At 38.3% G+C, this 26,515-nt stretch overlaps 1 protein-coding gene across 3 annotated transcripts in view; it reads right to left on the reverse strand.

Annotated features, from left to right (window-relative positions):
• Positions 1–1,039: 1,039 nt before the first annotated feature.
• LOC132972669 (tumor protein p53-inducible protein 11-like) overlaps positions 1,040–26,515 on the reverse strand; it is a 36,627-nt gene continuing 11,151 nt past the window's right edge. For all 3 annotated transcript variants that reach the window (XM_061035668.1, XM_061035667.1, XM_061035666.1), the window contains 6 exons: positions 13,457–13,596; positions 7,890–7,948; positions 7,395–7,443; positions 6,954–7,050; positions 4,483–4,584; positions 1,040–3,612 (listed from right to left, as the gene is read on the reverse strand). In XM_061035668.1, the coding sequence (XP_060891651.1) occupies positions 3,479–3,612; positions 4,483–4,584; positions 6,954–7,050; positions 7,395–7,443; positions 7,890–7,948; positions 13,457–13,585 (570 nt within the window). In that variant the 5' untranslated portion in view covers positions 13,586–13,596 and the 3' untranslated portion in view covers positions 1,040–3,478. The remainder of the gene's footprint in view (positions 3,613–4,482; positions 4,585–6,953; positions 7,051–7,394; positions 7,444–7,889; positions 7,949–13,456; positions 13,597–26,515) is intronic.

The raw sequence follows: 26,515 nt of genomic DNA on the forward strand, positions 1-26,515 counted from the left end.
GTTCGACATGGCCAAACAGAAAACACTAAACAAAGGGTGGGATCACATGACAGATCTGGTTTTTTTTCTTGTTTGTTGTTCAGACATGTTCAAACTAAGTAATGCTTTGTGGCTGATGGCATGAGACGGTTTGTTGAATGGCAAGTTTTAGTCGTGTCTCAACTTTCTTCAGGTAGGCAGAGGGTACAGAGAACTACAATTTCCACTTTCCAACCCCAACACTGTTTCGGCAGAAGGCTGTTCCACATGAGTCTGCTCCTGCTCAAGGTTTCTGCCTCTTTAAGGCCTTTTTTTTTTCTTGCCACTGTAACTTTGCTAAATGTTGCTTAGAGCTGTGCTCATAGTGGATTCATGTTGGGTCTTTGTAAATTATAACAATAATACAACAAATAATAAAACAGAGTACGGTCTTGAGATAACGTTTGTTAAGAATTGGAGCTGTATGAATAAAGATTGATCGATTACTACAGTAGGCTGTTCTATTTGACTAGCATGAACTACACTATGTGTGTACCTGCTGGGAAAGCTTAAATCAACCATTGCATTTCCTGTATGAAAGGTATTTCATTACCGGTATGTTTAATTTGTCAACTTTTCCTTTACCTAAACAGAACCACTAAAATGTAAATGATTCCAGTAGATATTTCAATGAAGCTGCTTAATGTTTTTTCCTTAAAATGCCATCACATGTAAACATTTTGAAGTTTTATTATCCATAAAAAAGTTTATTTCAAAGCTTTGAAGATTATTTTTGTTTAATACTAGATTGAGGTTTTGCTGTTTTTATGTATTTACTTTCATGTGTGTTTACGAGTGCTTCTAAAAAACATAAAAAATTTAATGTATCACAGGTTTTACAAAATTGTAATTGTTTGAAATTTGTTTACTCCTTCTTTCCTCATATTTTAGAAGCCCAACATTTAATTATTACTTGAGCAAATAATCAGAACATTGACCTGGAGTGAAAATAAAAGTTAGTTGCATCCCCAATATGTCAGAAAGAAAAGTGAACACACATTTGAACAAAACTTTTGAAGTCTTCAAAATAAACAATTGTGTTCTTTATTTCTAAATGGTGGAAATCCATAACAATTCATTTCCTAAAGTACAATATAGCACATATATACATTAAAAACACATTGCTACAACTTGAAACAGTTTGACCTTGTATGCTATTCACAACAGGACACCATATGTTGGATCTATAGCAGTAGGAATAAATAGCTCAACTTACCAAGTTACCAATGTAAAGTTTGGACTTTTTGACGTCAGAGAACCAGGAGGATGAAAGACCTGTTTCTGTGCCTCCCTTCCTCTGCACGTCCCCCCAAAAAACTGCCCATCTCTACGAAAATAAGCTGCTTTGAACGTTTCGTGAGGCAGATGATTTGAGGCTAGCTGTATTGACGGAAATGGAAAGACATTTCTCTTGAACTCCGTAATTACTATGCTAGTCAGGACTGAGCAGTAGGTTGGGGCACACAATGTCAGTCAGGAGAGCTATATCTAATTAAACACTGGAAAAAAGGGTAATTACAACTTTGAGGAGTACAGGAGACCTCACCCATGTTTCACGTTCCCTATCTGAACTGAAATATCGTCCGAGTTAACAAGCACATCTGCCTGCAGCACTGGACTCCCCACTGCAAACCATCAATCACTCTGACCTCAGGACCACTCCCTTTTAGGGCAGGACTCAACGTGGTCATTTGCGACAACATGGACCACCTTTGGAGGAGACCTACAGTGTGTTTCTTGTTTCAAAATGATGTTTCAAGTTAAATTTACAAAATGGGTCAGCTATCTTTAGGAGGCTTTGTGCCTGTTCCGCAGAAATCAGAGTTGACAAATTATCACCGCTGGCACCGCCTTTGAAGTTGGATGTATGTATCTGAGGGGAGTGGCTAGTATCGGGAGGTAGAAAATGTACTTAATATATCAATTTGGTGCATGTCTATCGAGTGTTGGATTACATGATTCAAAGCATGTTGAGTTAAACTGCCTTTTAAATCAAGTGTTCAATTGTTTGGGCTCTTCACCAATTCTAGTTTATGTTACCATTCATTGCTATTTGTGTTCTAGATGGTGGCAGCTCGCTACACAGTTGAAGCTATTTCTTTAGCTGGATAATTTCGCATGCAAGACATCAAAAACACAAATTCACTTAAATAGGTACAAAAAAAAACAACACATGCCAAGAGAAAGAGAAAATCATTTAACTAATACTGAACAAGTTCCCTGTTCGGCCCACAAGAACACCACGTCATAGGAAATACTATTATTTACATATATACAAGAGAATTAGGATGCAGTGTTCTTTAAGTAGTTTTAAGGCAAGGCTACGGATATGGTGTTTGTAAAAAAAGAAAAAAAGAAAAAAGAAACTGTGCTACATCACAGAAGAGAATCCTCAGGTTTGTTTGCTCTGCACACTGACATGCTCGGCTTGTGAAACTAGCTTTGCAGTAAAGGTCAGAACGTTGGAAACTTTCTGTAAGATTGCTCAGGTCAAAGTCCTGCCTTACAGTGTACACACAACAGGGACAGAAGTAAGCTGCTTCTTTTCTACAAGTCAGTGTACATGTTCTTTTATCAACATTAAATGTATTAATCTCTGTAGCTTAAATTCGCGGTACAAAACATGTCCTATTCACTTTGGTAGAAGTTTCTTAAATGATATCTCAAGGAATAAAAGAAAGAAATCACTCATGTCACAGAAAAATGTTTGGATTCACCAATTGCTTTTGGGGAAGTTAAATCTGAAACTATTGTTTGGCATTATTGAGTATAAGTTACCTTTAGCAGTTGGATTGTGTGCTAAGTTTAGCTCAACTGCCTGGACCTGAATTGAACACATTTTTCCATTCGATGTGTGCACTGGACAACTGTCAGGGATACAAGAGTACAGATGTTCAGGCTTGACTTTGGCATTCATACAGTACAAGTTAACACCCACAGCTACAAGCAGAAAACAAAGAGTAGCACATAGCATGGTCCTTGAGTGTGATTCAGAATAAATAGTCAGCTAACACTTAATACTGAATTTGGAAATCATTTTTGTGTACATAAAACACAGTCTGATGTGTGAAATGACTCTGTACTGTTCAAATAAAATCATATAACCTAGTGACACAATGCACAACAGACTGCTCGCTTCTTCTGTATAATTAGAGGAATGTGTCTCAAGAGGGGCTTGACCTCACAGCCCAGTGAAAGAGTAATTCACTTTCACTATGAGGTTTTGTCGTTCTGGTAGTAGAGACTGGAATGTGACGCTGTGCTTATCCATTGAATACTGGGGGTTAATATAAGGTAGGTCCCATGTTGGTGGTGGTGGTGGAGGTGGTGGTGGGGGGGGGGGGCATACACTGGAAAAGTAATGCTCCAAACCCTGATCAATTCATATCCCAAACCTTCTAACCCCATGTTTGTGATCTGTACTCAGATGTCCCCTCCCTGGAAGTGTCGCACAGTCCGCTCAGATCTTCTTGGGTTTACGGCCCAGGTGGTAGTAGTAAGCCATGGTGACCACCAGGAAGAGCACTCGGCTGAGGAGCAGCAGCAAAGCAGCATTGGGCAGGATGCCAATCTCCATTAAGGTGATGGATGTCACTGAAACCAAAGAACAACATTCAAAAGCTGAATACATATTTTTAAAATTAATCAAGAGGCAAAGTGTTTGATTTGTGATATTTATCTCTGGAAAGTGGATCTTGAAAGATTGTTGTATATTTTCAGGTCGGCCTTGAAACAAAGCTCAAATTATGTAAAAGTATGTGCATTGAAATATGTATCTGTTGCTGCAGATGACAGACTGGTTTAGATTTATAGAAGTGTCATCGGAAGAAAGAGGGAGCTAACCTGCCAGCATAAAAGGAGCCAGTTGGTCAGCTCCTGTTTTCTTTTTTATGGATTCAAACTGCAGTATGCGTTGATTAAGAATTTTGATATCTGTTGTTTTTGAACGTTTTGTATTTATCCAGTTAATTAAGTTTTATTTGAACTATATAATTTTTTATTTCACAATTATTTTACAAGTATTTTAAATGTAATCATTATGTTGATCTCATCAAGTTAGGAAAGCAATATTATAGTCAAAGTTGATGTTGCATTGAACATTTTTTGTACATTGGTATCTGGTTGTTTCCTCGTATTAAACGATAACGAAAGCTGGGAAACTGAAGACATCAAGTCTGTGCATCCCTACTAAAGGTGCATTGCTGTCTGTTGTGGAACAAAAATTGTTCATTTTTACATAAAGGCATATGAGGAGAGTGTTGCAAGACAGACTTGAAAAAGGGAGAACCTATCTTTTGATTTATCCAAGGCTGTGATCCTACACTCATAACACAAGAGGGCAGTATCAACACAAACATTTTCAAATTCTCTGGGAAACTTTCAAACTAATGGTTAGACTGCACACAAAGTCACCATCGAAATGGGGGGGGGGGGGGGGGAGATAACAACTGCAAGTTTAATCACCTAGAAACTGGACAGCAAAGTAGCAGGCTTCACTGAGCAGAGTCCACTGGATGATGATTTTCTCTACTGTGTAGAGACCATTCCACATGATGAGGGCCAGGCCTGGAAAAGAGGGCATTCAAAGGGAAGTAAAAGGTTCAGGGGCATGGGAATGAAATCAGAAAAAAGGGGAGGCTCAAAAAAAAAGACTGATAAACTTTCAAGGGCACTTCCACAAACAAATCCACTTAGAGAGTGTTTTTTTTTTTTTTGCAGCCATTATCTGTGATGCCATGTGCATGCAGTGATAATTTGCCTATTGATTCTGTTGAATGCTCCGACTCATTGATTCTGATAAAAGCCTGTGTGCAGTCATTTCATTCCCTGCCATTCTTCCAGTTAAATTCCTGAATATCATTGCTAACCACCCGACACACACACTGATGGATGGAAGCATGGATGGAAAGAAAGGTGGGAGGGCCGATGGACTGAATCATCAGCCCGCCAGGTTCCATCTGTGTGGCAGATGAGACCCCATCCTTTGCCCCATTTACTGCTTCTTGTCTTGTAAGACATCATCCTGTTTCTCTGTTAATCCCCACAGCCCTGTTGACATTTAAAATAAAGAAGCCATCTTTTGCTGGCTTTATGAGATTGAAAGCTGCTTTATTCATATCCGTCTCCACAGTGCCGTGTGGTTATACAGTTTCTCGCCTCAGGCTACGCAGAAGTCATACAGCATGTTTTTTTTTCCCTTGTACCAGATTTTACATTTTTAGCAAGATATGAGTACAAGGCAGTGCGCAGTGGGATTCCTTCTTGTTATGAACATCTTGTGAGTAGGGGGAATGAGAATATGTATGACACGATTCAACAGTAAAGTTTGCCAGGTTTTCATTTGTAACCTTTTAGAGCCACTCGCAACCTTTTGATGACACCATTTGCAAGTTTTAAACATATAACAAAATGAGACAGCCCACAGCAAAAAGTTACCCCAAAATAAATACATATTAATATTTGTGCATTAGTGATGTTTAAATATTGCTGTCAGTCAGAACCTGTAATAGAGAAAGTGTTATGGCTCATTTGGGGAACATGCATCTGTTTAAGAAACAATGGCACATCAATTTACACTGAAAAATGTTGAGGTTAAAAGTTCAACCACCAGATTGCAAATATTTGTTGAGTCTGATTTATACTTCTACGTCAAATCTATGACATAACATAAGCCGTTAGGTTAGCATAGCCCTGCGCCCATGTGAATAGCCTGTAGAGCAACTCCTCAAAAATGTACTGACTGCACGCCCTGTGCATATTGTGTGTACCCTGGTGTGAGATAAAAGGCTGCAGACGATGAACCAACTGGTCAAATCTACTAAATGTGAAAATATCTAAGTGCATTTCCTCACCCATATCTCTCAGTGGCCAAACGACTGCAAAAAAAAAATCCCGGCATTTGCCTTAACTGATTTCAGTGGCTGTGCATTTCGTCCCCTCCGATATCTCCTCTCTTTTCTTTTTTTCTCAATAATTGCAGTATAAGCAACTGCTGCACAACGTTTATCAGTTCCAACTCAAACATAATACGCTCGGGTGTCAGTCTTCATGGTTTCCTTTACACAAACAAGCAGAGAATAAGGCAGAACCGGAAAATGGCAATATAACTCGCACAGAATTTGCACTGCCAGCTAACATTTGTATGTTGAGTATTACAGAGTTACGCAGACACACCAACGCACATATCCTGTATGTAGTGCTCATGACGATGTAAGCCACTTCAGTGTAGCTACGTCGTAGAATTGACCAGAAGTATAAATCAGGCTTTAGATAGATATTGCTTTGCTGTGGTTACAGACGTTCTAGGCGCTGACTTTCTGACACTGTAATAACCTGATTTAACAAAAAGTCCCCTGGCGAAATAGTAAAAGTACATGCCAAGACTTTCCCTCGGGCCGTTGTTTTTTTCAACTTCATCATAACCCATCATACCTGCCTCTCACATTATTATTATCACAAATCCCTGTAATCACCGACTTCGTGACTGACTCCCCAAATTGCAAAAGCCATTAAAGTAATGGCACACTTCTCACAAAGGCAAGCAGATTTAAAATGCTACAATTACCTGGTATCTGAATCATCAATAAGTGTCGAACCCAATTTAATGCTGGATTGAGTGAGCCAGCTTCTTTCTGTGTTTCAACCCCATTCATAGTCTCACATACACACACACACTTTTGCAGCAGGAAGAGAGCTTGTTGTACAGAGGGTGAGTGTACATTGAAAATGTAGAAGAAGACATTTTCACAATAAGGGCAGTTGAACTGTTTTCTTTGCCTGTAAGCGTATGTATTCAAATGTTATGTGTCAGCATTATTTTCATGATAGTAAATATACTACCTGATGGCATAGCTACTTCATATACAATGTACTTCACCTATGCATATTGGAGCATGATAATTTGGCACTTTAGAGGTAGAAAGGTAGAAACTTACTGAGCAATGCTCCTCCATATAGACGGACAGAGATGTTAGTCGTGGAGAGCTCCTCCTCAAAAACAACCTCATATAGCTGGTTTGGAAACACGAGGGCCTGTGTGGGAATGAAAAAAGCACAACACAAGTCTGTCATAATTTCCTTCACAACTGTCCCCAAAAAGCAGCAGCCTGTGAATTAGAGCAACTGTGGATGCCTTGTGCAGAGAGAATATTGAGCATTGAGGTAGGGCCGACAAAGACTGTACTGTTTCTCCAGATGTCCCTCATTGATAAGCTGGAAATGGACTCTATGAATCTACAGTAACTCACAGCCCCGTTTGTGTAACACCATTGTTTCTATTTCTAAAATGAGAGTTTTCTTTCTTTTTCATAGCTGTGCAAAAATCTCTGTATTGATGAATATTCATTGACTTTTTCAGTAATTTAAAGGAAACTCACCATCAGGCCCATAACTGTGAAACCCACTGCAGATATTAGCATCCACATCCTAGGAAGAAAGACATTACATGACCAAATTCATCCTTACTGCAACAAATAGTCAATTCTAAGGATGCATCAGGTGAACCTTAGTAGCAGCCAGTAGTATCGACCCTGTTCACAAACATCAGCCCATCTGCAAATAATGTGCCACGTACCAATGAAATGCTGGCAAGCCAGTAAACATAACTGCTGATTTAGAGAGTAGGATTTTTATTGGGCAGAAGAAGTCACCTGTTAGAGAGCTTATATGAAAATACAGACACATTAGAATTAAAAAGAAGAATTGAACTAAACATCAGTAACGGAAGAGGCAATATGAATTTCAACATCGTCTCTAGTACATTCACCGCCCCAGAGTTTAGAGATGTGGAACTTCTCTAGAAGTGACACAGAGATGACCTCACACAGTCTGTTGTGTTAACTGTGAGCTTTTCTGAGCAGTTCAAATCTCACCTCAGCCCGACAGGCTCTCGCACCGCAAACTTCATCTCATTTCCGAGCATCTGGCTGATCTGTGAGCAAAGAAGGCAAGACAGAAGGAAAAGCACATGAGTTATGAGAAGGATAAATCTGTAGCAATAACGCCATCTTAACAGAGATCTGTTATGACAGCCTGACAACAAAGAACCATATAAACTAGTATAAAGTGCTCTCAATGGAGGTGTATCAACAGTTTCAACAGTGTCAACACATTTTTATAGAGTTACTGAAAATGAACTCACTGAACAGAGCTTTAAAGAGTAACATATTTATAAAATAATGTCTTCCCCTCCTTTTTCACCCCCCTATAAATAAACTGGGTACGTCATGAGAACAACTTGCTGTAAACTTTGGCTGTAAATCAACAATCAAGCTCGTAGCAGAGGGAAAGCCGCATTTGTTACAATTTGACCTAATCCAAGGAGCACGAGTACAACACAGCTCAATTTATAATTCTCAGAGCCTGAAGCATTTATTGGGAGAAAAATGTGACGTATTGAACGTAACCCTTGGGATAAGCATGTCTTATTATCACAGCTATAGAACATGCTGATCAAGGCTTCATTAGTGCTCATTTATTCACATGGATCTCTCCATAAGACACAAACATAAAGTGAGAAAAGGTGAGCAGGACTGAAGGCGGACTATTTTGCCATTGTCAACAGGCTGATGTCAAAAGAATTACACTTCTTTTTCCTACGCTCTCCAGAGTTCACGATCAGAACTGTGTGTACAAAGAAGCAGTCTTATATTTACAACAGGGATCTACTATGATTAACAGTGTAGAATGCTGTAATTGACCATGAGATCTTCATCTATACCTGTCTGATGACAGGTATAATATAGGGATGGAACTTACATCCAATTGGATTATTAGTCATTACCCAGAAGCATGTAATGAACAACAGATTTGATAACCAATCGATTCGTTTTAAGGAACTGGGAATATATACATGGATACAGATTATACCTAAAGATATTTTTTGGTCGTCTCGAGCTTCACAACATGGCACTGTTAAAATGATGCATGATGTTCATTGTGCTATTTGTGTTGTTCATCAGTATCTGGCAATATTTGATTGTTTTTGTCTTGTCTGCTATCTAGTAGCAAGAAATACTGTTACATCCGTAGATTGTCATAATAATAATATTTGCATAGAGGATGTAATTGAACAAGTTCTGTAGTGCAATGAAGGACTCGCCCATAACACATTTAAAAACCAGCAGGTCGGAGCGCTGTAGGTTATGCAACATCAACTCTGAATCTCAGAAGGATTTTAGTGTCTTTAAATATAAAAGCATGCACAAAGTTTCTAGAGAAGTAAAAATGCTTTAAACAGCTAAAATAGAGAGACACGCTTCACATGTATATTTATAAATACACACACATTATAAAAATATATGGCGATGTTGGGTATTATAAATTTGCCATATGGTGACAAAATCAGATTCATACTTTGCTTTTAAAACTATTTAATACACACAGGTACAAGGGGGATATAAAGCGTCCAGTACAAACCACACAGACAACAAAGACACAAGTTTTTTTCTGCATGAGCTGACAATAACCCACAGATAAATGAAAAGAAAGGACGTTTTATTCCTCACCCAAAGCCTACAAGTCCTCCAACTCCCTTAAAATCAATGAGTCCCATTCATTATTCAACATCTCTAGGCTAAAATACTGTTGTTGTGCTGCAGTAAGAACTATTATTACTAAAACTAAATAAACACTGATGCATGAAACCATTAAGGCAGAGAAAATGAATTACTTTCTCACAAGCACCCTTTCCAAGGAATTCACTACAACTTTGCAAAAATTGGTTTGCTTAATGAGACAGTGGATTGTCAAACTGACAGAAACTAAATTATTTCATGCAATGTATAATAAATATCAAAACAAGGGTTTTCAATTGTTCTGCCTTTGAGTATTTCCAAATATTAAAATGTTTGTTTGTACATTCCGCCGCCAGAACCTGTCAATCAAAACAATAACAAAAGATGATGTTGAGGCTTGCAGGGAATCAAGGGAGTAATTACTACTCCATCCCCCACCGCTGTTGAGTTGACGGTAGTCAAGACGAACGGGCGAGACAGTCATGAGGAAGAGAAAACATTTACCACTGAGTTAATGTGTCTAAGTATAATTTTTTTATCACAGCAGCACATACAGCAACAGTATGGCAGCTTTCAGTAGCAGTTCCCACTTCCTTATGTGGCGGTCTTTGATGTAACATCTGGTGTTTCCACGGCAACGATAAACATGTTGTTAGTACTATAAAATGAAGGATTTCTCTGGCTTTCATAACTGTTGTAAATATTTGAGGTAATGTATGGCTACAAACAAATATATCGCATAGGTTTAGTCAATGTTTAATTCATTTAGATATGTTAGTGTAAAAATTCTGCTTATTGTATCTTCAATATCGAAAGAGCACTGGAGCTGTAACATTTAAAAAAACAAATGTCAATCAAATAATGGAATTGAAAAATAAGGTATCTTTATGACATAAGGTAATATCTAAAAAGGTTGAATATGATAACTTATAACTAAGTGGCCCTTCTTTAACTGCAAAATGACAATCTTAAAAATAAGTCCTTGAAGTAAATGTCCTGAAAACGTTAAGAGTTGCAGACTACACCCATTACATCTCTCTCTGCAGAGAGGCTGATGTGGCTGTAAATGAATCTGTCTGTGCCAGCTGTGATCAAATGTTCAGGTGAATCAGCCTTCCTGTGCCTTTGGTTTCAGGGGCTGTTTTCGACAGGAACACATAAATATTCATGACTAGCATGAGAAATACTCAAAGGGAACCAAACGTCAAACTGATGGCTGAGGACTGGCCTAGAATTTGAGCAAAACGGAAGGCAGCCGTGGATAGAGGGTGAAACAGGAAAAGAGAAAAAAACAACACAATGTTGTTCACTGCAGACTCTTAATACCCCCTCCGACAGCCTCACCTTGTCATCAGTCAGTCAGTCAACTACATACAGTAACAAAGGTAAAACAAAGGGCAACTTTTCAGCCAGAGGAAATGAAAAATATACAGGAGAAGTAGAGTCTATTATCTGCAAACCTAAAATGTGATAATTGAATATGTTTCTTTTCTATCTGATGGATATCGATGTATAATGCCAATTTGTGCAGTCCCATAAGACAGATGGGGCTGAACATTTTATTGTTCATGCAATCTTGAAATTGTGCTTTCAGAGCTTGTTGCTACATGACCTTAATTAATAGGAACAGTATTCTTATCTCCACGCAGTCAAAAAAGGCAGGAAGAGACAGGAGCACTTCCCTCCTTTGTTTACAGCGACCACGGGAATAAAGCCAACTGTTTCCCCTCCAAACCAACTCGTGCTGTGCAGCTAACCTTAGCTCCCAAGGGTGTCTTTACCACAAACACTTGTGGTAAGGATAAATAGAACAGCTCAAGGATAACAGTACAATCCACCTGAAGAAGGGAACAATTACATTGTGAGAGCAATACTTCATTTCTAAATTTGGACCAATTCCACAGCTGACTATGGAAGCGTACAATTCAAACAACACATAGACCAAGCCTAAAAAAATATGAAAGCTGCAATTGCGTTGTTCCATAAAAAACAAATATTCAAGAGTCCCTATTAGCTAGAACTCCCAGTCTCTAATAGGGATGTGTGCAATTAGCCGACTTAACAACTAAAGTTGTTGATAACGCTAATTGGCACCAGAATACCTAGTCAGTCAAACTAATATTTCTACAAATTCATGCCCACAATGCCTGGCAAATGTTCATGTCTAAGCAGCCGTCCACCATTTGCCAAGGCTGAAGCTCCCATTAATTGCTACTGCCATATTTTTACTGCCATAATGTCATCTTGTGACGCAGGGCAGTTTGGTTGTATTTTGATCTAGAAAATGGTGATTAAGTTGTTTGTAGGCTGTGTCAGGTTGAACTTGTACTCGTACCACTGTACAGATTATTTATACTGGGAATGTGCGGTTCATATCATCCTTGAGGTGAGATAATATTTTGTTTTTTTTGTAACCCATATGCCCTTTTATTGGCTGTTTCTTTTTCAGCCATATATATTATTTTCAGTATTGTATGTTTCCTTTTAGTGAAAAAATTAGATGTACACATTTACTGTGATAAATCCAAAATTTCACTAGGTGTTGATGATGACTGCTCAAAGTGTAATTAGGTTTGTCAAACTTTCTGATACTTAGCTACTTTTCTACACCCCATGTTTTGAAATGATAAGTTTGTTATTATTATTAATAATCAATAGTATCACACAGTACCAAAGCTTTTAAAACACTTCCAATCTTTCGTCAGATTTTTTTACCAACAGCCTCGAGCGAAGGAGAGAGAGAGAGAGAGCAAGAGTTAACTTGAAACTTTTGGTAATTAAAAACAAGAAATTACCCAATATACTGTTGGTGTCTATGGTTTCTATTTTTGTTGTCAGGGTAACAAAACAGGTATCAATATTGCTTCATTTTTACTAGTAAAATATAAATCCTATAAAGTTGAAACTAGGATTGAATGTGCAGCCCTACCAACACTACATTAGCCAAAGCACTGAGTTGTTCTGCAAGGCCTGTTGCCCATTTCTGTATCCCACTCAGTCTTTACAAACTGTATCTAATTTCTATTACACAAACTTTATATGCAGTAATGGTAAGGCATTAAACATTTCTTGTTATGAAGTATTCACAAGTATGCTTCTTGAAAGGGACAGAGTGGCAGATGTCTGGGTTGGGGCTCCTTGCTAAAACATTGGGAGAGAAAACAAACACGAAGAAGGGTTGAGAAAAGGGGGCCTGCAGCTCATAACAAACTATCAGCCACCACCGTAAGCCAGCTCCCTTCTGTTCTGTTCCCGTCTCCCACACACATGCCTTATTAATATTTCAGTGAGGCACAGTGTGCTCTTCCTATGATCATTTTTAAAGCAATCTGATAAGGGGGAAATCATCTGAATCCTGATATTTGAGCCTTCTGAAAATAATTATTTACTGCCAGTCTGCAACTGTGCATCAACAAGCATGAGTATGAGAAGTGTTTTTTTGTTTTGTTTTGTGGCATGAACTAGCATTTGTCTGTTGTGTTTTTGGTTTACACACCATGATTCACAGCCTATATGAATGTGCAAATACATGTGAGGAAGGGAGAGAACACAAGAGGCAGGGAGTCTCTCCCAGGGGAGCCAGCTGCATCTCTGTGGAGCTTTGGGAGCTCATGAGATTATGTGATCTACATTCACCGAAGCAGAAGGAGCAAATGCACACAATGGAAATGTTACAAGAGTGATGAGCTTATTACGGGCCTGTTGTGGCTTTTAAAAGGAATCCATAGCTCTTCACGGGGTTAATGAATGCAGTGGTGGTTAAATGTCATTTCTGCTAATACCTTGCAGCATTGTTATCTATTTCACTGATGATAAGGGTTTAACTGTTGTTGTGCTAATGTACATGCTACTTGACTTTGTCTGTAATACTGCCTGTAATAATTATGAATGACAAGAGTATAAAATCGTGTTAAGCATCTGACCTTTGAGCGGTGCACTTCGCCATCATCATCCTCACCGCCGACTCCAAGGATCTTCCGGCTCTTCAGACGACTTATCAGGTCTGTCTGACTGTGCTTCTTCATCAGAGGAGGGTGAGGTTTAGACGTCATGGTGTACACACCTGAGAAACAAGTTTAAAAAAATAAAAGCAGTGATTGGTAATACTGATGGGTGGAAACAAATGAATGCATTAGATTAAGAGATTGCAGAAACAAAATGGAAAAATAGGTAACATACAAGAAGCCAATAAATAATTGGAGCTAATTCTGTTACTAGTCCGCTTCGCTTTTCAAAATTCACACCCTTCCCCCTAGGGCTGTAAAGGTATTTGTAATCAACCTGTACTGTCATGTTTCAGACGTCACAGTTTTTGCATCCAGACGTACAAAGAATATGTCTGAGTGGAGATAAAAGGCAATGACACACAACATTATCTACTAGTAGACAAAAAACTAAGAAGCACACACAACAAAACAAACACAGAAAAGAGTGATATGACATCCGAAACATGTCCAAGCTATGTGACTGCAAAAATCATGAATTATAAATATGATGCAGCATCTAATTTTGTCTTCTACTGACCATTGTATTTATTTTACATTTTCAAGTGAGGTTATTCATTTCTATGTTACTTATTATTTTTCATAATTGTCTGTAACACACTACAGGCTGCACTGACTATCACAGATACATTTTAAGGACAATAGATGAAACAAACTGTAACCTGCAGTGCTGTCAGTTCAAAATAAATGACAGAAACACATAATTATGCATCTGGGACTTTTTGTTGCCTCTTTTTTGAAGAACTTGACCGTGCTACATACCAGTCCATGACCTCTGCAAAACATTGCACCCCTAGTATCTACCAATCTACCCATAATCCCCTTGAGGATTTACTTATAATAATTGCACATTCTGCAACCCATACAATCTTAAACTGAGCTATAAGCAGCTGTCCTCTAGGTCTGCTGGAGGCCAACAGACATGGGTGTCTGCTCAGAGAGACAGGGGGTGTGACACACACACACACACACTCACGTAAATAAAGCTGGCTTTACTGAATGAGGGTCTCATTCTACATAACCATCAGGTTTCACTGATGACATGTGACATGTTAAGTGACATGTCAGCCTATAATGTAAACATATAACGCCCTAACACTGGCTATAAGCACATTAATGTCTTGTTTGAAATAATAACTCAGTGGATTCAACACTTACAGTATTTTTTCAACAGCAATTTTTTTTCTATTTGAGTTTTTCTCCTGCTTCAAGCTCTCAGCATGATTTATTTTTATCCTCACATGCTGCTGTGATTAAAACAGACTCCAGCTACCCTACCCGGCCAGTCAGCTTTGTTTAGCACTCGTGTAATACTAAAAAGAATTTCATAACCCAAAAAACGGTGAAGAAAAGAAACGCTGATCGCTAACACGTCTGAAACATTTTCTAAACCACCAGACTAAAACAGTTTTTCCTGTCATATTTGCTTTTTGTTATTAATAATTTGGACTATCGAGATTCAATGTTTTAATGAACACTATTAATGATCTAGACATTCTTACAAGCTTTATCCTATAAATCAAAAACAATCTTAGCAACAAGCATCTACAAGCCATGTATGTGTATGTTTCTGCCTCCCACTGTATCAACTGTGATAGTAGGATACAGAGCAGTGGTCCTCGTGATCACTGTTAATTAAAAGTGCTTGTGGGGTCAATGGGGACGAGCAATAGCTTAGATCATGATGATCACCTTCGACTCAATAATGTAACTGCAAATGTGGTTCAACTAGAGGCAAAGAGGCATGTAGACACATACATACAATGGGTCAGCCTGTCTAACAATTGATGGCAACTCCACAGGGCAACTTTCTAGAGGAGTCAAACAAGAGCTTTTATTGAACTACACTCTAAGTGTGGAGACAGCATCTCTGACAGAGAGCTTCGTCTGCAGGAAAGGAGTAAAGCTAGCATTGTAATCACAAAGTGATCAGTTTTCCACCTATCAGGACATTTGTCACCACATACAGAGTCATGAGGTGGGCTTCATGTGACGATAGAAAATATGGATGGTTTCTTTAACGATGTCAAAATGCACAGCTTGTATTTGTAAGAGTAATTTGCTAAAAATACATTGAGTTGACACAAAGATCCCAAATGCATCCATTGGAATTCATACAACAATTTCCAATGGTTGTTCAATTCATCACTACTGTGATTTATCAATGTAGTCAATAACCTTGTAAAAATATAAATCATTTGCTTAATGAAGCATTCAAGATACATTTTGCTGCTCATGACAATGAGTTTAATATCTTTGACATTTCTGGCTGCTGGAGGAACACAATATGCAATACTGAGTTCTAACTACAGTTAGGTATTATCAATCAATCTTCATGTATTAAGCACAAAAGACCATTTGGACTGAATGAACAAACAGCTGGGAACTCGAAAGATAGTACATTTCTGTCTACAGAAAACATATGGGAAGACTTGGCTTGAAAACACTCCCATGAATTGGCATGCATACGTAGGATTAAGAGGTCAGTGAAGGTGAACCAGCATGTGTTCAGGCTTCTGTTGTCAAACATTCCAGATGGACTCCCGCTCAGACAAGGACTCCCTAGACTTTCTCTTTCTGACACTATCAACAGGAAGAGGCACCACAGAAGGGAAAAAAAAAGGAGGAAAATAGTTTGGTACTCATGCAGAACATTTTTTTTTTTTTAACACTGTGTCTTAACACCATGCGATGCAAGCGAGCACCGGCAACAAAATCAGCTGGATTTCATTGTTTTCTATTTAAGTTATAAGGTGTCCTAACAACCTGCAAGTGACACATTGCGAAAAAGTGTAACGAGGCGGTCATTACTATTGCTCGCATAGTCAAGAACGAGGGATGAGTGAGGAGGGGACTCTACAAGGCACTGGTATGTATAACAGGAAACTTTTGATTTCCTTTCACTTTTTCTAACTAAACAGAGTTGTTAGTATGTTAGCTTTAAAAAAAAGTGCTATATAAATAAAGTTGACTTAAAAAAAAGAGAGATGGGGCGCGCTGGTGGCGCAATGGTTAGGGCGAGCGCCCCATGTATTGAGGCTGTCGTCTCAAGCGGGCGGCCCGGGCTCGCTTCCCGCCCGTGGCCTCTTTCCCGCATGTCTCTCCCTGGTTTCCGACTCTATCCACTGTCCTATCTCTCCATTAAAGGCACAAAAGCCCAAAAATAAATATTTAAAAAAAAGAAAAAAAAAGAGAGATAGTGTTGCATCCATGATTGAAATGTTGTGTTTTGACTTTTGTTTACACTGGAGAAATTCAGCTCATCGCGAAATCAATACAAAAGCACCACGTACGGTAATAACGTTTGTAAGGGGAAACTGAAATTCACAGAGCAAAGAAGTATACCGTCGAGTGATGCAGTGTGTCAGAGAGTGTCCCATTGTGCACGATGCAACACGATATCCAACGCTCGAATGCTCTTAGGACACGGTGTAACAGCAGGGACTGAGATCCTGAAGATGTGCCTTGAGTAATGTATGCAAGGGATAAACATTAAGGGAAGTAAAATAAGAGGCAGATGTTTTCACTAATTTCAATGTTTGCTTGTTATGAAGTGTTTTCAAAGTACCCAGGAAATGAAAAATACATTTCCTGGTTTTAGTCCCGTGTTAAATGTTCATTTATCTTCTATTATCAGCCAAATATATTTATATAAAGTATTAAATACCTTATTTTGTATTTCAGATGTCTGATGACTCATCCTGCACTCATGGGCAAAAATTACAATTGAAATTGAATATGTTTTATTATGCTGCATTATTTGAGACGTGATTATTTCATAAGCATACAAAACTACTGCTGTAGAACAACTCGCACTGTTTTTTACAATAACCCTCAGTTATAAAACGCTGCATCCTGTACACACTACATAATGTAGAGCAAATGGGGGCAAAGAAAAATGGTAAAGTCTCTTTTTTTTTGTATTGGCAGAGTAACAAAAGAGAGTGAAGAGGGTTAAGATCGTTAAGAATAAAGTTGTTAATTTAACGATTCATAAAGGAGGTGTTAGCTAGGAGGTAATGACTTTGGAACCTGATCTCCACCTCCATTAGCACCCCACCACAATCTGCAACAAACCAGTGAGCCAGACACACCTCACTGGCTGAGCTGTTATGTCACACATTTCTCCCCCATGCTAAAAAAACATCCATGTCTGAATCCCCGCAGCCAGTGCTCCTTGACTCACCAGAGCAATGCTGATAGAGTTGCCTAGCAACCTGCAATGGCTTCTTCATTAATGCAAACATCTTTCGTGATTGAAACAACCTCTGATGATGAGTTCTTAGCTGAGAGCCACCAGGGACTCTGCTGGCTTCTCGGTTCTGTTGTAGGTGACATTTTGGGTAATGAACAATCGTTGATGTATATTATGTGGACTGGAGTGAAGACACGCTTCCTTGAGGGCATTGAAGACTTCAAGAGACAACAACTAAGCTGTTGCTTTAAAGCTCAAAGAAGACAAACTGGTTGATAATGTAGCTGTCTTTTAACAGCATCCATCAAATATAGAGCCAGTTGTCATTTCTGAATAGGTGTAACAGATATGAGTTGTGTAAGAAAATTAATTACTGTCAGTTATTAAAAGAAAAGCTGAATTTCACTTTTGTCACTCAAAGTAAAGTATCACTCTATGGATTTATATAACCTGAGATACTGCATACAATCTGTGATAAATAACCTACTTTAATTTTATTATTTGGCTGCGTTGTCGTTGCAAAACCAGCCATGTGAGAAAAACTTGAAAGAATAAAACAAGGCCCTAAAAACACAATCCACAGTGTCTGTAGCTGCAGCCCACCTAACCTGACTTAACTGCATGGACGATCATCCTCTCACAGTATCAATGACATGCTGTATAACTAAACAGCTCTGGCAGGATTAAAAAAAACAATTTATATGTTTTTAAATCTAAGAACATGTATATCTCCGCCATGGAATTTTGTATGGAAAATAATTAATGTTAAATGAGAGACAGCTTTGTGACATTTAAAACTCTGGCTTAAGGCTCTGAATACCACGCTTACCCTCTAATGTTGCTCTGTACATCCAGAGGTAAACAAATCATATTAACAAAGAAACATCAAAACTAAGGCTTGCATAGATCAAATGTACCTCGACAGTTGTTAAACTAAAAACACAGGATTCCAGTTTCTCCACAATGTTGAACATCTTATTGCCTAGATCCGCTTGAAGTATTTATTTGTCATTATGTTGCAAATAAAAGTTACAAGTAGGTACCAAGTCAATGGAAACAATGAATTGTTTTTTTCCTCGGTATGGGCAGAATTAAATTTGCTTTCTGCCAAACTAAAGTGTCAAAATGTATTTGTACTCTGGCAGTTTAATGCTATGAATACAATTACCGGTACTTTGACTATCATTTACATTAAACATAGAATATGAAAGTATTTGAAATAAAGATGCATCACTCTATAGTTCAATAGTCTAATTTAAATTCTCTTACATTGCAACTATTGAAGTGAGCCACATTAAATGGAACCAGTGTACAAGTAGTTTGAATAAACGTTGCTGTTGGTGAAAGGACCAGTAAGCCAGGGGAAATCAAATGATTAGTCAACATTACCTCCAGATCACTACCCATCTCAGCCTGACAAACCTCATTTATTTGATAAGTATTAGTATGTCATGATAGGACATTATTATGTATGAATATATTTTTAAAAGACAGATATGAATTAAGTAATGTAAACGGAGGTTAATTCTATCCTATTAATCCTTTTTCCTGTTTTAAGCATGTTCAAGGACATGGCAGATAAAAAAAACAGATGAAAATAGAGAACACCCACTCCATACATTTCAGGAAAAAGCGAGCGGTTGATGTAGTGCTTTAGAGAATATCGACATTCTATTCCTTACAAAAAAAAAACGTTTATCTTCAAAGTACTTGAAAACACTGCATGTGTCAAATTGTGATGTGATGCATAAAATAGCCTGGAGGATTTCAGAAAGAGATACTAGCAAGTGTATCAAGGAAGTGTGCTGTAACGCCTGTTATTGATGTGGTCTGAAGAAATAGGGTTTCTCATTCCAGTGACTGAGCATGTCTTTGCAGAACATCAACAAATTGCCAGCCTGTGGTACAGAACATAAAAAACCTAATTTACATTGGGAAGAGGCCATGTTAGTCCACCAGTAGTAAAAAAAAAAAAAAATGAACAAAGACCTGAGAGTTTTGTACCAGAAATGATATGCAAAGCATACAATGCTTTCTGTTCCGTTGCCAGGGTTTTGGCACAGAACATGTGCTGTGGAAATGAAAAGCTGCCAAACATAGGACGAATATCTCAAGGGAAAGGTGCAAAGTCCCCGAGAGAGGGACCACAAAGATGTCCCGACAAAAAATAATTGTATTGTAGAAAGAAAGCCGTGTGTGGGTGTTCAGGAGCAACTGTGAACAAATGTGTTACTCAAAATAAGAAAGCAGACTCTCCAGCCTGCTCATCTCCTCCTCTTTCCATAAATAACATGTGGCACGGTTGCTGTGTAGTAACTTAATCCCCTCATCAACACGTTTAGAGTATGTAGCAGCATCACTTCAAGAGTCGACGATGCACACAACCACTCTGCTCAACAGACTGTAGCAACAAACGTGAGCAGATCATCCTCAATGAATGTCTGTCTCTTGTGCCCACTCAGAATTATTCCCTGATGAATTCACTCTAATGGTTGGTGTTGATGGTATGGATTACCCTGCGGAATACTTCAGCACAATAACTGTGTTCGGCGTCAGAGCCCCCAGACTTTGAAAGATCAGTCAGGCCCTCGTTTTATTTCTCTACTAATGATCTCTATACAAAAAAAAGCTTTTATTCTGCGATTTCATTTTCTAATAGTCTGCTTTTTTATTTTCTGTTTGCTTTTATATTCTGTTGTGACACACTGTTGTGACACACTGTGTTATATATAAAGTATTATCAAGGATATTGTGTCTTCCATAGTTACCTCTGACCACAGAGGAGACAGTTCAGACTGAACACACACCGTTACGTGTATGGAGGAATAATGTGGTAGACCTATTAAAGGGGTGTTGGACCAGTTACAAGGGGCCAGTATTAGCCAAAAATGCCAACGATCAAAGGACAAAATCAGTGCAAGGAACAACACAAGATATAAAGATGCACTAGCGAAAGGCTTTCATTGTGTACTGCGGGGCATTAAGAGTCATTTAAGATGGCAGGGGAGGAATGGGACCTCATTAAAGCTTCGACAAAGTCATTACAGCTCAACCTATGCATTGCTCAGAGCAGTAAATTAAACCACAGTAAGGCTTTAACATAATGTTGACACCTGGGGTGTTATGACACCCTGACACATTTGGTGTTGGTGCTTCATGGTTGCTTCAAGAGCAAAAGGCAATACAAAACATCAGTAGAAAACGTTTACCAAGGGTTGAATCAGCGCCACTCTGGGATGATTACAAACACTGGAGCTTTTGTTGTACAAAGCATGTGTCTGTAAGAAAAATTGTATAATACGAAATTGAAACACAAGACAGAATCCCTATGCTATGTTGTGAAAACAAAAATGCTAACGGACAAATTTGAAGAGTTTTAAATGTTTTAAACGTTTTAAACGTATTAAGTATGAGGTATAATATACCTAGAAGTGAATATAAGTTTCTACATATCAACTTAAGCAATAGTTTCCCGGCCTGACAGATGATGGCTTTGGATAAATTGAAAATGACTAATAATGGTCAGTTGTGGCGAAATGGCAGTGAGAACAAATGATCACAGACAGCAGTGGCCATGACAGCTGGCGATGAACAACGGACAATTGAGAAGACGACCAATTTCTATCTAGAGTCAGAACAGACCACCAATGCAACTCTGGAAACTGTACACTGAGTCATTATGAGCATTCTCAACCATCAATGGATTACTGTGCTGAGTTGAACAGATTAATACTGTTAAATCATCTGGGGACACTTACCACAGAACAAACTAGTCCTAATGATGCTTGGGAATTGGAGTTTCCCTGTCTAATATACAGTTATTACATCACACTGCAGCAATGGAAATCACCCCCTGGTTGGCTGGCCAGCTCTGGGGTGATTATGTAAGACTGCTAAGAGTGGTTACTGAAAATCTTTAGGGAGTCAAAATGACATACAAAGCAGAGTATCTCAGTAGTCATTATCACAGTTATGAATTGTTACGACTACATCTGTCACAGTGGTGTTTTGACTAGTGCAAATTTGTAAATCTAGTCAAACGTACTCTTAACTCTTAGCTCTTGGGAGCTATAGTGCATGCATTCAAAGTGTAGAGATTGTGTAAATGTCTATCATTGGAGTAATATAAGAACCCGAGCTATTCAAACTCCAGAGAAAAGTGTTGTTATATTTCACAACAAAAACAGTGTTTGCATTTTGACTCAACATCCCTTTGACCAAGCAGAAACACAATGTATAGTGTGTAGTGGCTTATTTTTAACCATGTGTTACATAGGACCTTATGTGGGACATGCGACTGTGAGGATAGGTTTTCTAGTAGTATGAAATCACTAAGACCTGCCAGTGATTGAAAGGCATTTCTGTCTCTGGAGCCATATCTACAGGGCAGGCTCAACGTGTAGCCTACATTGAAGCAGCAAAGGCGTGGTGAAGGCAAAGCAGTGCTGACAATTAGAATACAGATGTGCAGCTGCGAGGTGAATGATCTTCTCCAAGGAGCAAAACCATCAGAGCTCAGCAGGAATTCAGCCCACATGTTGAGCAATAGACAAGAATGAGGTTCTGCCGTCAAAAATGCACACCAACTAGCTGACACAAAGCTTCAAAGCTCTGTGTCCGAGGTAATGTCACACACTGCTCTAATAAACAGTCAGTTATAATTACTACTGCTGTATAATTATTGTTTTACTGTTATGCTCTGACTGGCAGTAAGGCTTATTATTGATTTACTCACGTCTGCAACATCTCATTATTGCACTGCCACTATAATTTTAAGATGTGACGAATTACAATCGCAAAGAGGCTTATACTAGAAAGCAGAAGAAAATGTTAGTGTTGCTTTTGTAATTAAACATCAATTGAAGCTGAAAAAAAATCCTGATTTAAATTGCTCAAAATCTGAAGATAGCTAAAAGACTTAAATTACTAAACAATATATTTACACTCACATTAGTATAAGGTTAACCTACTGTAGCTATGCTAATGCAGTCTAACAATTTAGACTGAATATTTCATAGGTGTACACGGTAAAATGTAAGTACATGTCTCTGCAGAATTATGTCAGGAAAAATGAAGGCTCTATAGCTGTGTTGTGGACTCACAGGTAGCAAGAAATACCAAATGTCAAATACTTGTTGTCCAGGGTAACATTCAGCTAAGATAAATTAGATGATCTAATGAGGCAGGCTTTGATGATGCACAATAAATTGTTATTAGTGGATACAACTCTGAACATCCAATTATCTCTCCCCCCCCCCCAACAAAAAAAAAAAGCTGCTGACATATTATTAAGAGAATTAAGAGTGCTCAAGTGACCCATCACAACACAAAACACCACAACAGTAAAAATAATTTTGTTATGACCCCTCTGTGGATTAAGGTGAGTTACATTTCAACAATTGTGGTTTACTGCTAAATGTGCTTCTGGCTTGTGAGTATCACTAAAAAGTATTACTATCTTTAAATCCTAGATAGTCCCTTTATATCCTTAAAATGCATTCAGTAACAGAAACAAAGGAGCCTTTTAAAGTTCTGTGAAATGAATTATGCTGAAGTGAATTACCAAATTATTATGGTTGGGGGTTGTTTTGTGTCTACGAGTGCATCTGGTGAGAGATGTGAGAATTCTGTGTAGCTATTTAATGAGTAGATTGCAACGGGTAATGAGTAGTTATGATGACATTTTTGACATTTTTGAACCTGTGGAGGTCAAGGGAGAGACGAAAGTGTGAGCACACTCTGGGTTTCTGAATTTAAAATCCTTGATTCGGGATTTGATTACACTGAAACTCCTTCACTCCTAAATCTAAAAGGACGACACATTATTTATTTTTTAGAAGTAAAGTAAGCAAACCCAATATGGTTCTCAGTCAATCTCTCTTCTTATTCAGTTGTAATCTCTCTGTCTCACTCTCCTTTTTATTTTAATCTGTTGATACTGCTGAACATTGATCAACACCTTAAAATAAAAAACCTTTTATGAGGAATTTCAGTGATTAGAGAGGACATGTTTTATTGTTTCTAGATAAATTTAATCTACAGGATTTTGGAAACCTATTTTTCTCTTTCTTAACCCTCTTAATGACTGAGAAGAAAATAAATACAATTTTAACAATCAATTAAACATTTATAAACTACCCACCAAGAGCATTGATCCCCTAGATTTCAAAATCCTACTACAAGCCCACGACTAGGTCACTCCTTGCTCAGCTTGTCTTGCTTGGTGAAGTGCTACCTGGTTGCTAGGCAGCCCTGCTGGATGACGAAGAGCACTCATTTGAAGGTTCAATCTGTGTCTCCGAGGATCTGTTCACATTATTGCTTGTTAAAAGGTCAGGATGAGATCCTTAAATTTCAAACATTTTATTCATAATGGCATCTATAGGGATTAAAGCAACAACAAAAAAATGTAACTGAAAATTCTCAACGTATTAAACAACTAAAAAACAACAATTTGAATAGGTGTTTTCTATCTAAGGAATAAAACTGACACATTTCTCTTTTTTGAAGCTCAAGATCTAGGCTGACAGATATGAGCTTGCTTGTTATTAACAAATTTGACCTACAGCCAGGTGAATTTTATGCCTATATAAATTAACAGGTGCAGCAGTTGTTCTATACAAAACTTTAAAGAAGCGAAACTCTGAAAAGTAAATGAAGTTAGGGGGTTCTGGGGGGATTCTAACATTCAAATGAAGCTTTTTGGAGCATTTTGAGATTAGATCATGATAAATGAGGACCTTGTTTTGATACTAAATAAGACACCTACTCTGTTCTTAACCTTAAGCAGCCTAAAGTAACAACACAGACATACCCTCAAACAAGTAACAGAAGTTAGAGTACAAACGTATCAGATTTTAGTCTCGAGTAACAGAGGAAAAATAGTTACTTTGCAAAAATGTACCTTTTACAGAATATTATTTATATATACATATATATATTTAATGCATAAATGTGTTCCTCATTTGGTGTCATTGCTTCAGTTGGAGCTAATCCTACTTGAGTTATTGCACACACAGCCTACAGATGGATACCTTGTGAATTCCCAGGACATATAATAAAGATATTTTTAAAAATAGTGTTTTCATCCTATTTTGCATTATAAATCTGAATCTGAGAAGTAACTAGCAAACAAATTTAAGATTTTCTATAAATTCAGTAGAGTAAGAAGTATATGTTTATTAAGTACAAGAAGGCTTCTTATGCATGAACTTATGCAGTACTGTATTTTATAACTTTCACCCACTCAGTCGTTAAAAGTAAAAAAAGTAAACTAGTGCTAGCTTGTTAAGCTAATATAACATGTAGGAATTGTGTTGTCAAATGGTCCAGTTTAAATGTGATTCATGTCGCGTTGCTCTGTGTGGGTAATGTGTTGTGTCACCTGTTGTGTTGACGCGCGTTACGGCGTGTGTCCGGTAGCGGAGCACTCGGCGACTGTCTGCTCTGGCTGCAGGTGATAAAACTTTAACCGTAAACTCCCTCATGTTACGTGGATTGTTAATTCTCAGGTATTTTTTTCTTTGGTCTGGTAAATAAATTGCACACCTGAGCATAAAAAAAAAAGCGGTGCACGCTGATGTTCGCTACCACAATAAAAGCCTCACACAGAGCGGACTTAACGTAGCAGATAAAAGTTCTGACTGTACATTGAAATGCACAGACGCAAAACTACACTTGTGTTACAGGTGTTGCAATCTCAGCCCCCCCTGGCGGCTTACTGGGAAAATGCATATGTGTGACGTAGTGTGGGACAGGTGTGTTCTGGGTAGTGTAAACAAAAGTGTGTAGCGTTGGTAATCAGTCTGAGTCTACGGTGTGAACGTGACGGTAGCGCAGTCCATTCTCCAGCCGAACGCTAGCAAGCAAAGTGCCTTTTATGCCCGTGAATGTGTACCACTGTGAAGTAATAAAGCCCGAGTTCATTGCTGCAACCACCGCCTCGCTGTTCAGTTCTTCGGCGCTGTTACCTCGGACCACTAGATGCAAGTTACCTGCTACGAGCCAAGTTATTAGCATGAGACCAGCTCGCTCCCAACTACGGTTCGGAGTGTGGAAGCTGTAAAGGTAACACGGGATTCAGGACGTTTGTCACTAACCCACATTCTGCTCCACTTTTTTTTGTCCGATTGACACTGACTAAAAATATTACAATTTTGAAATTGACGGAAATCCGCCGCAGCGACGGAGAACTTTAATCCCTGCATCTGCAGCGGTTCACTAAATTATATGTTTGCATTTCTTTCTTCTGTGTTTTTAACTCCCCTCCTGAAAATGTTACCGCTTGTTGTGTGAACCCATTCCCGTCATTGTTGACACTGAGGTGGTAATGGATGCACAAACAAACATATATAAGCAGAACAATAAAGACTCTTTTATTGCCTATAAAATGTGAATGAGCCAACAAGAGGGGTCTACAGTAACATCCAACCACATTGGCATTAGTGGGAGCTGTTCAGTCTGTTAGAATTAAGCCAGGAGCACACAAAATCAACAATTTCTATGTTGTCGGTATACAGAAAGATGTGACAGTAAATTGGCCTCTTTTACTGCAGCTTGTTTTTTTGTTTTTTTTTCACACTTAAAGATAATTTTAACGTTTTGTGTTCCAAGAGCAACATGACCCAAGGTGTTGACATTTCATCTTCCTTCTGGCCAGTTTGACAAATCACTTTTTTCTACAGCTCACACTACTAGAGCAATAAAGAGACTATCCAAACAAATGAGACAGCAATTGCACTGGGCCGGCTACCTCCATAAATCTTTACAGTCAACAAACAAAG

This window comes from Labrus mixtus, chromosome 4 (assembly GCF_963584025.1).
Source record: "Labrus mixtus chromosome 4, fLabMix1.1, whole genome shotgun sequence".
Taxonomy (NCBI): domain Eukaryota; kingdom Metazoa; phylum Chordata; class Actinopteri; order Labriformes; family Labridae; genus Labrus; species Labrus mixtus.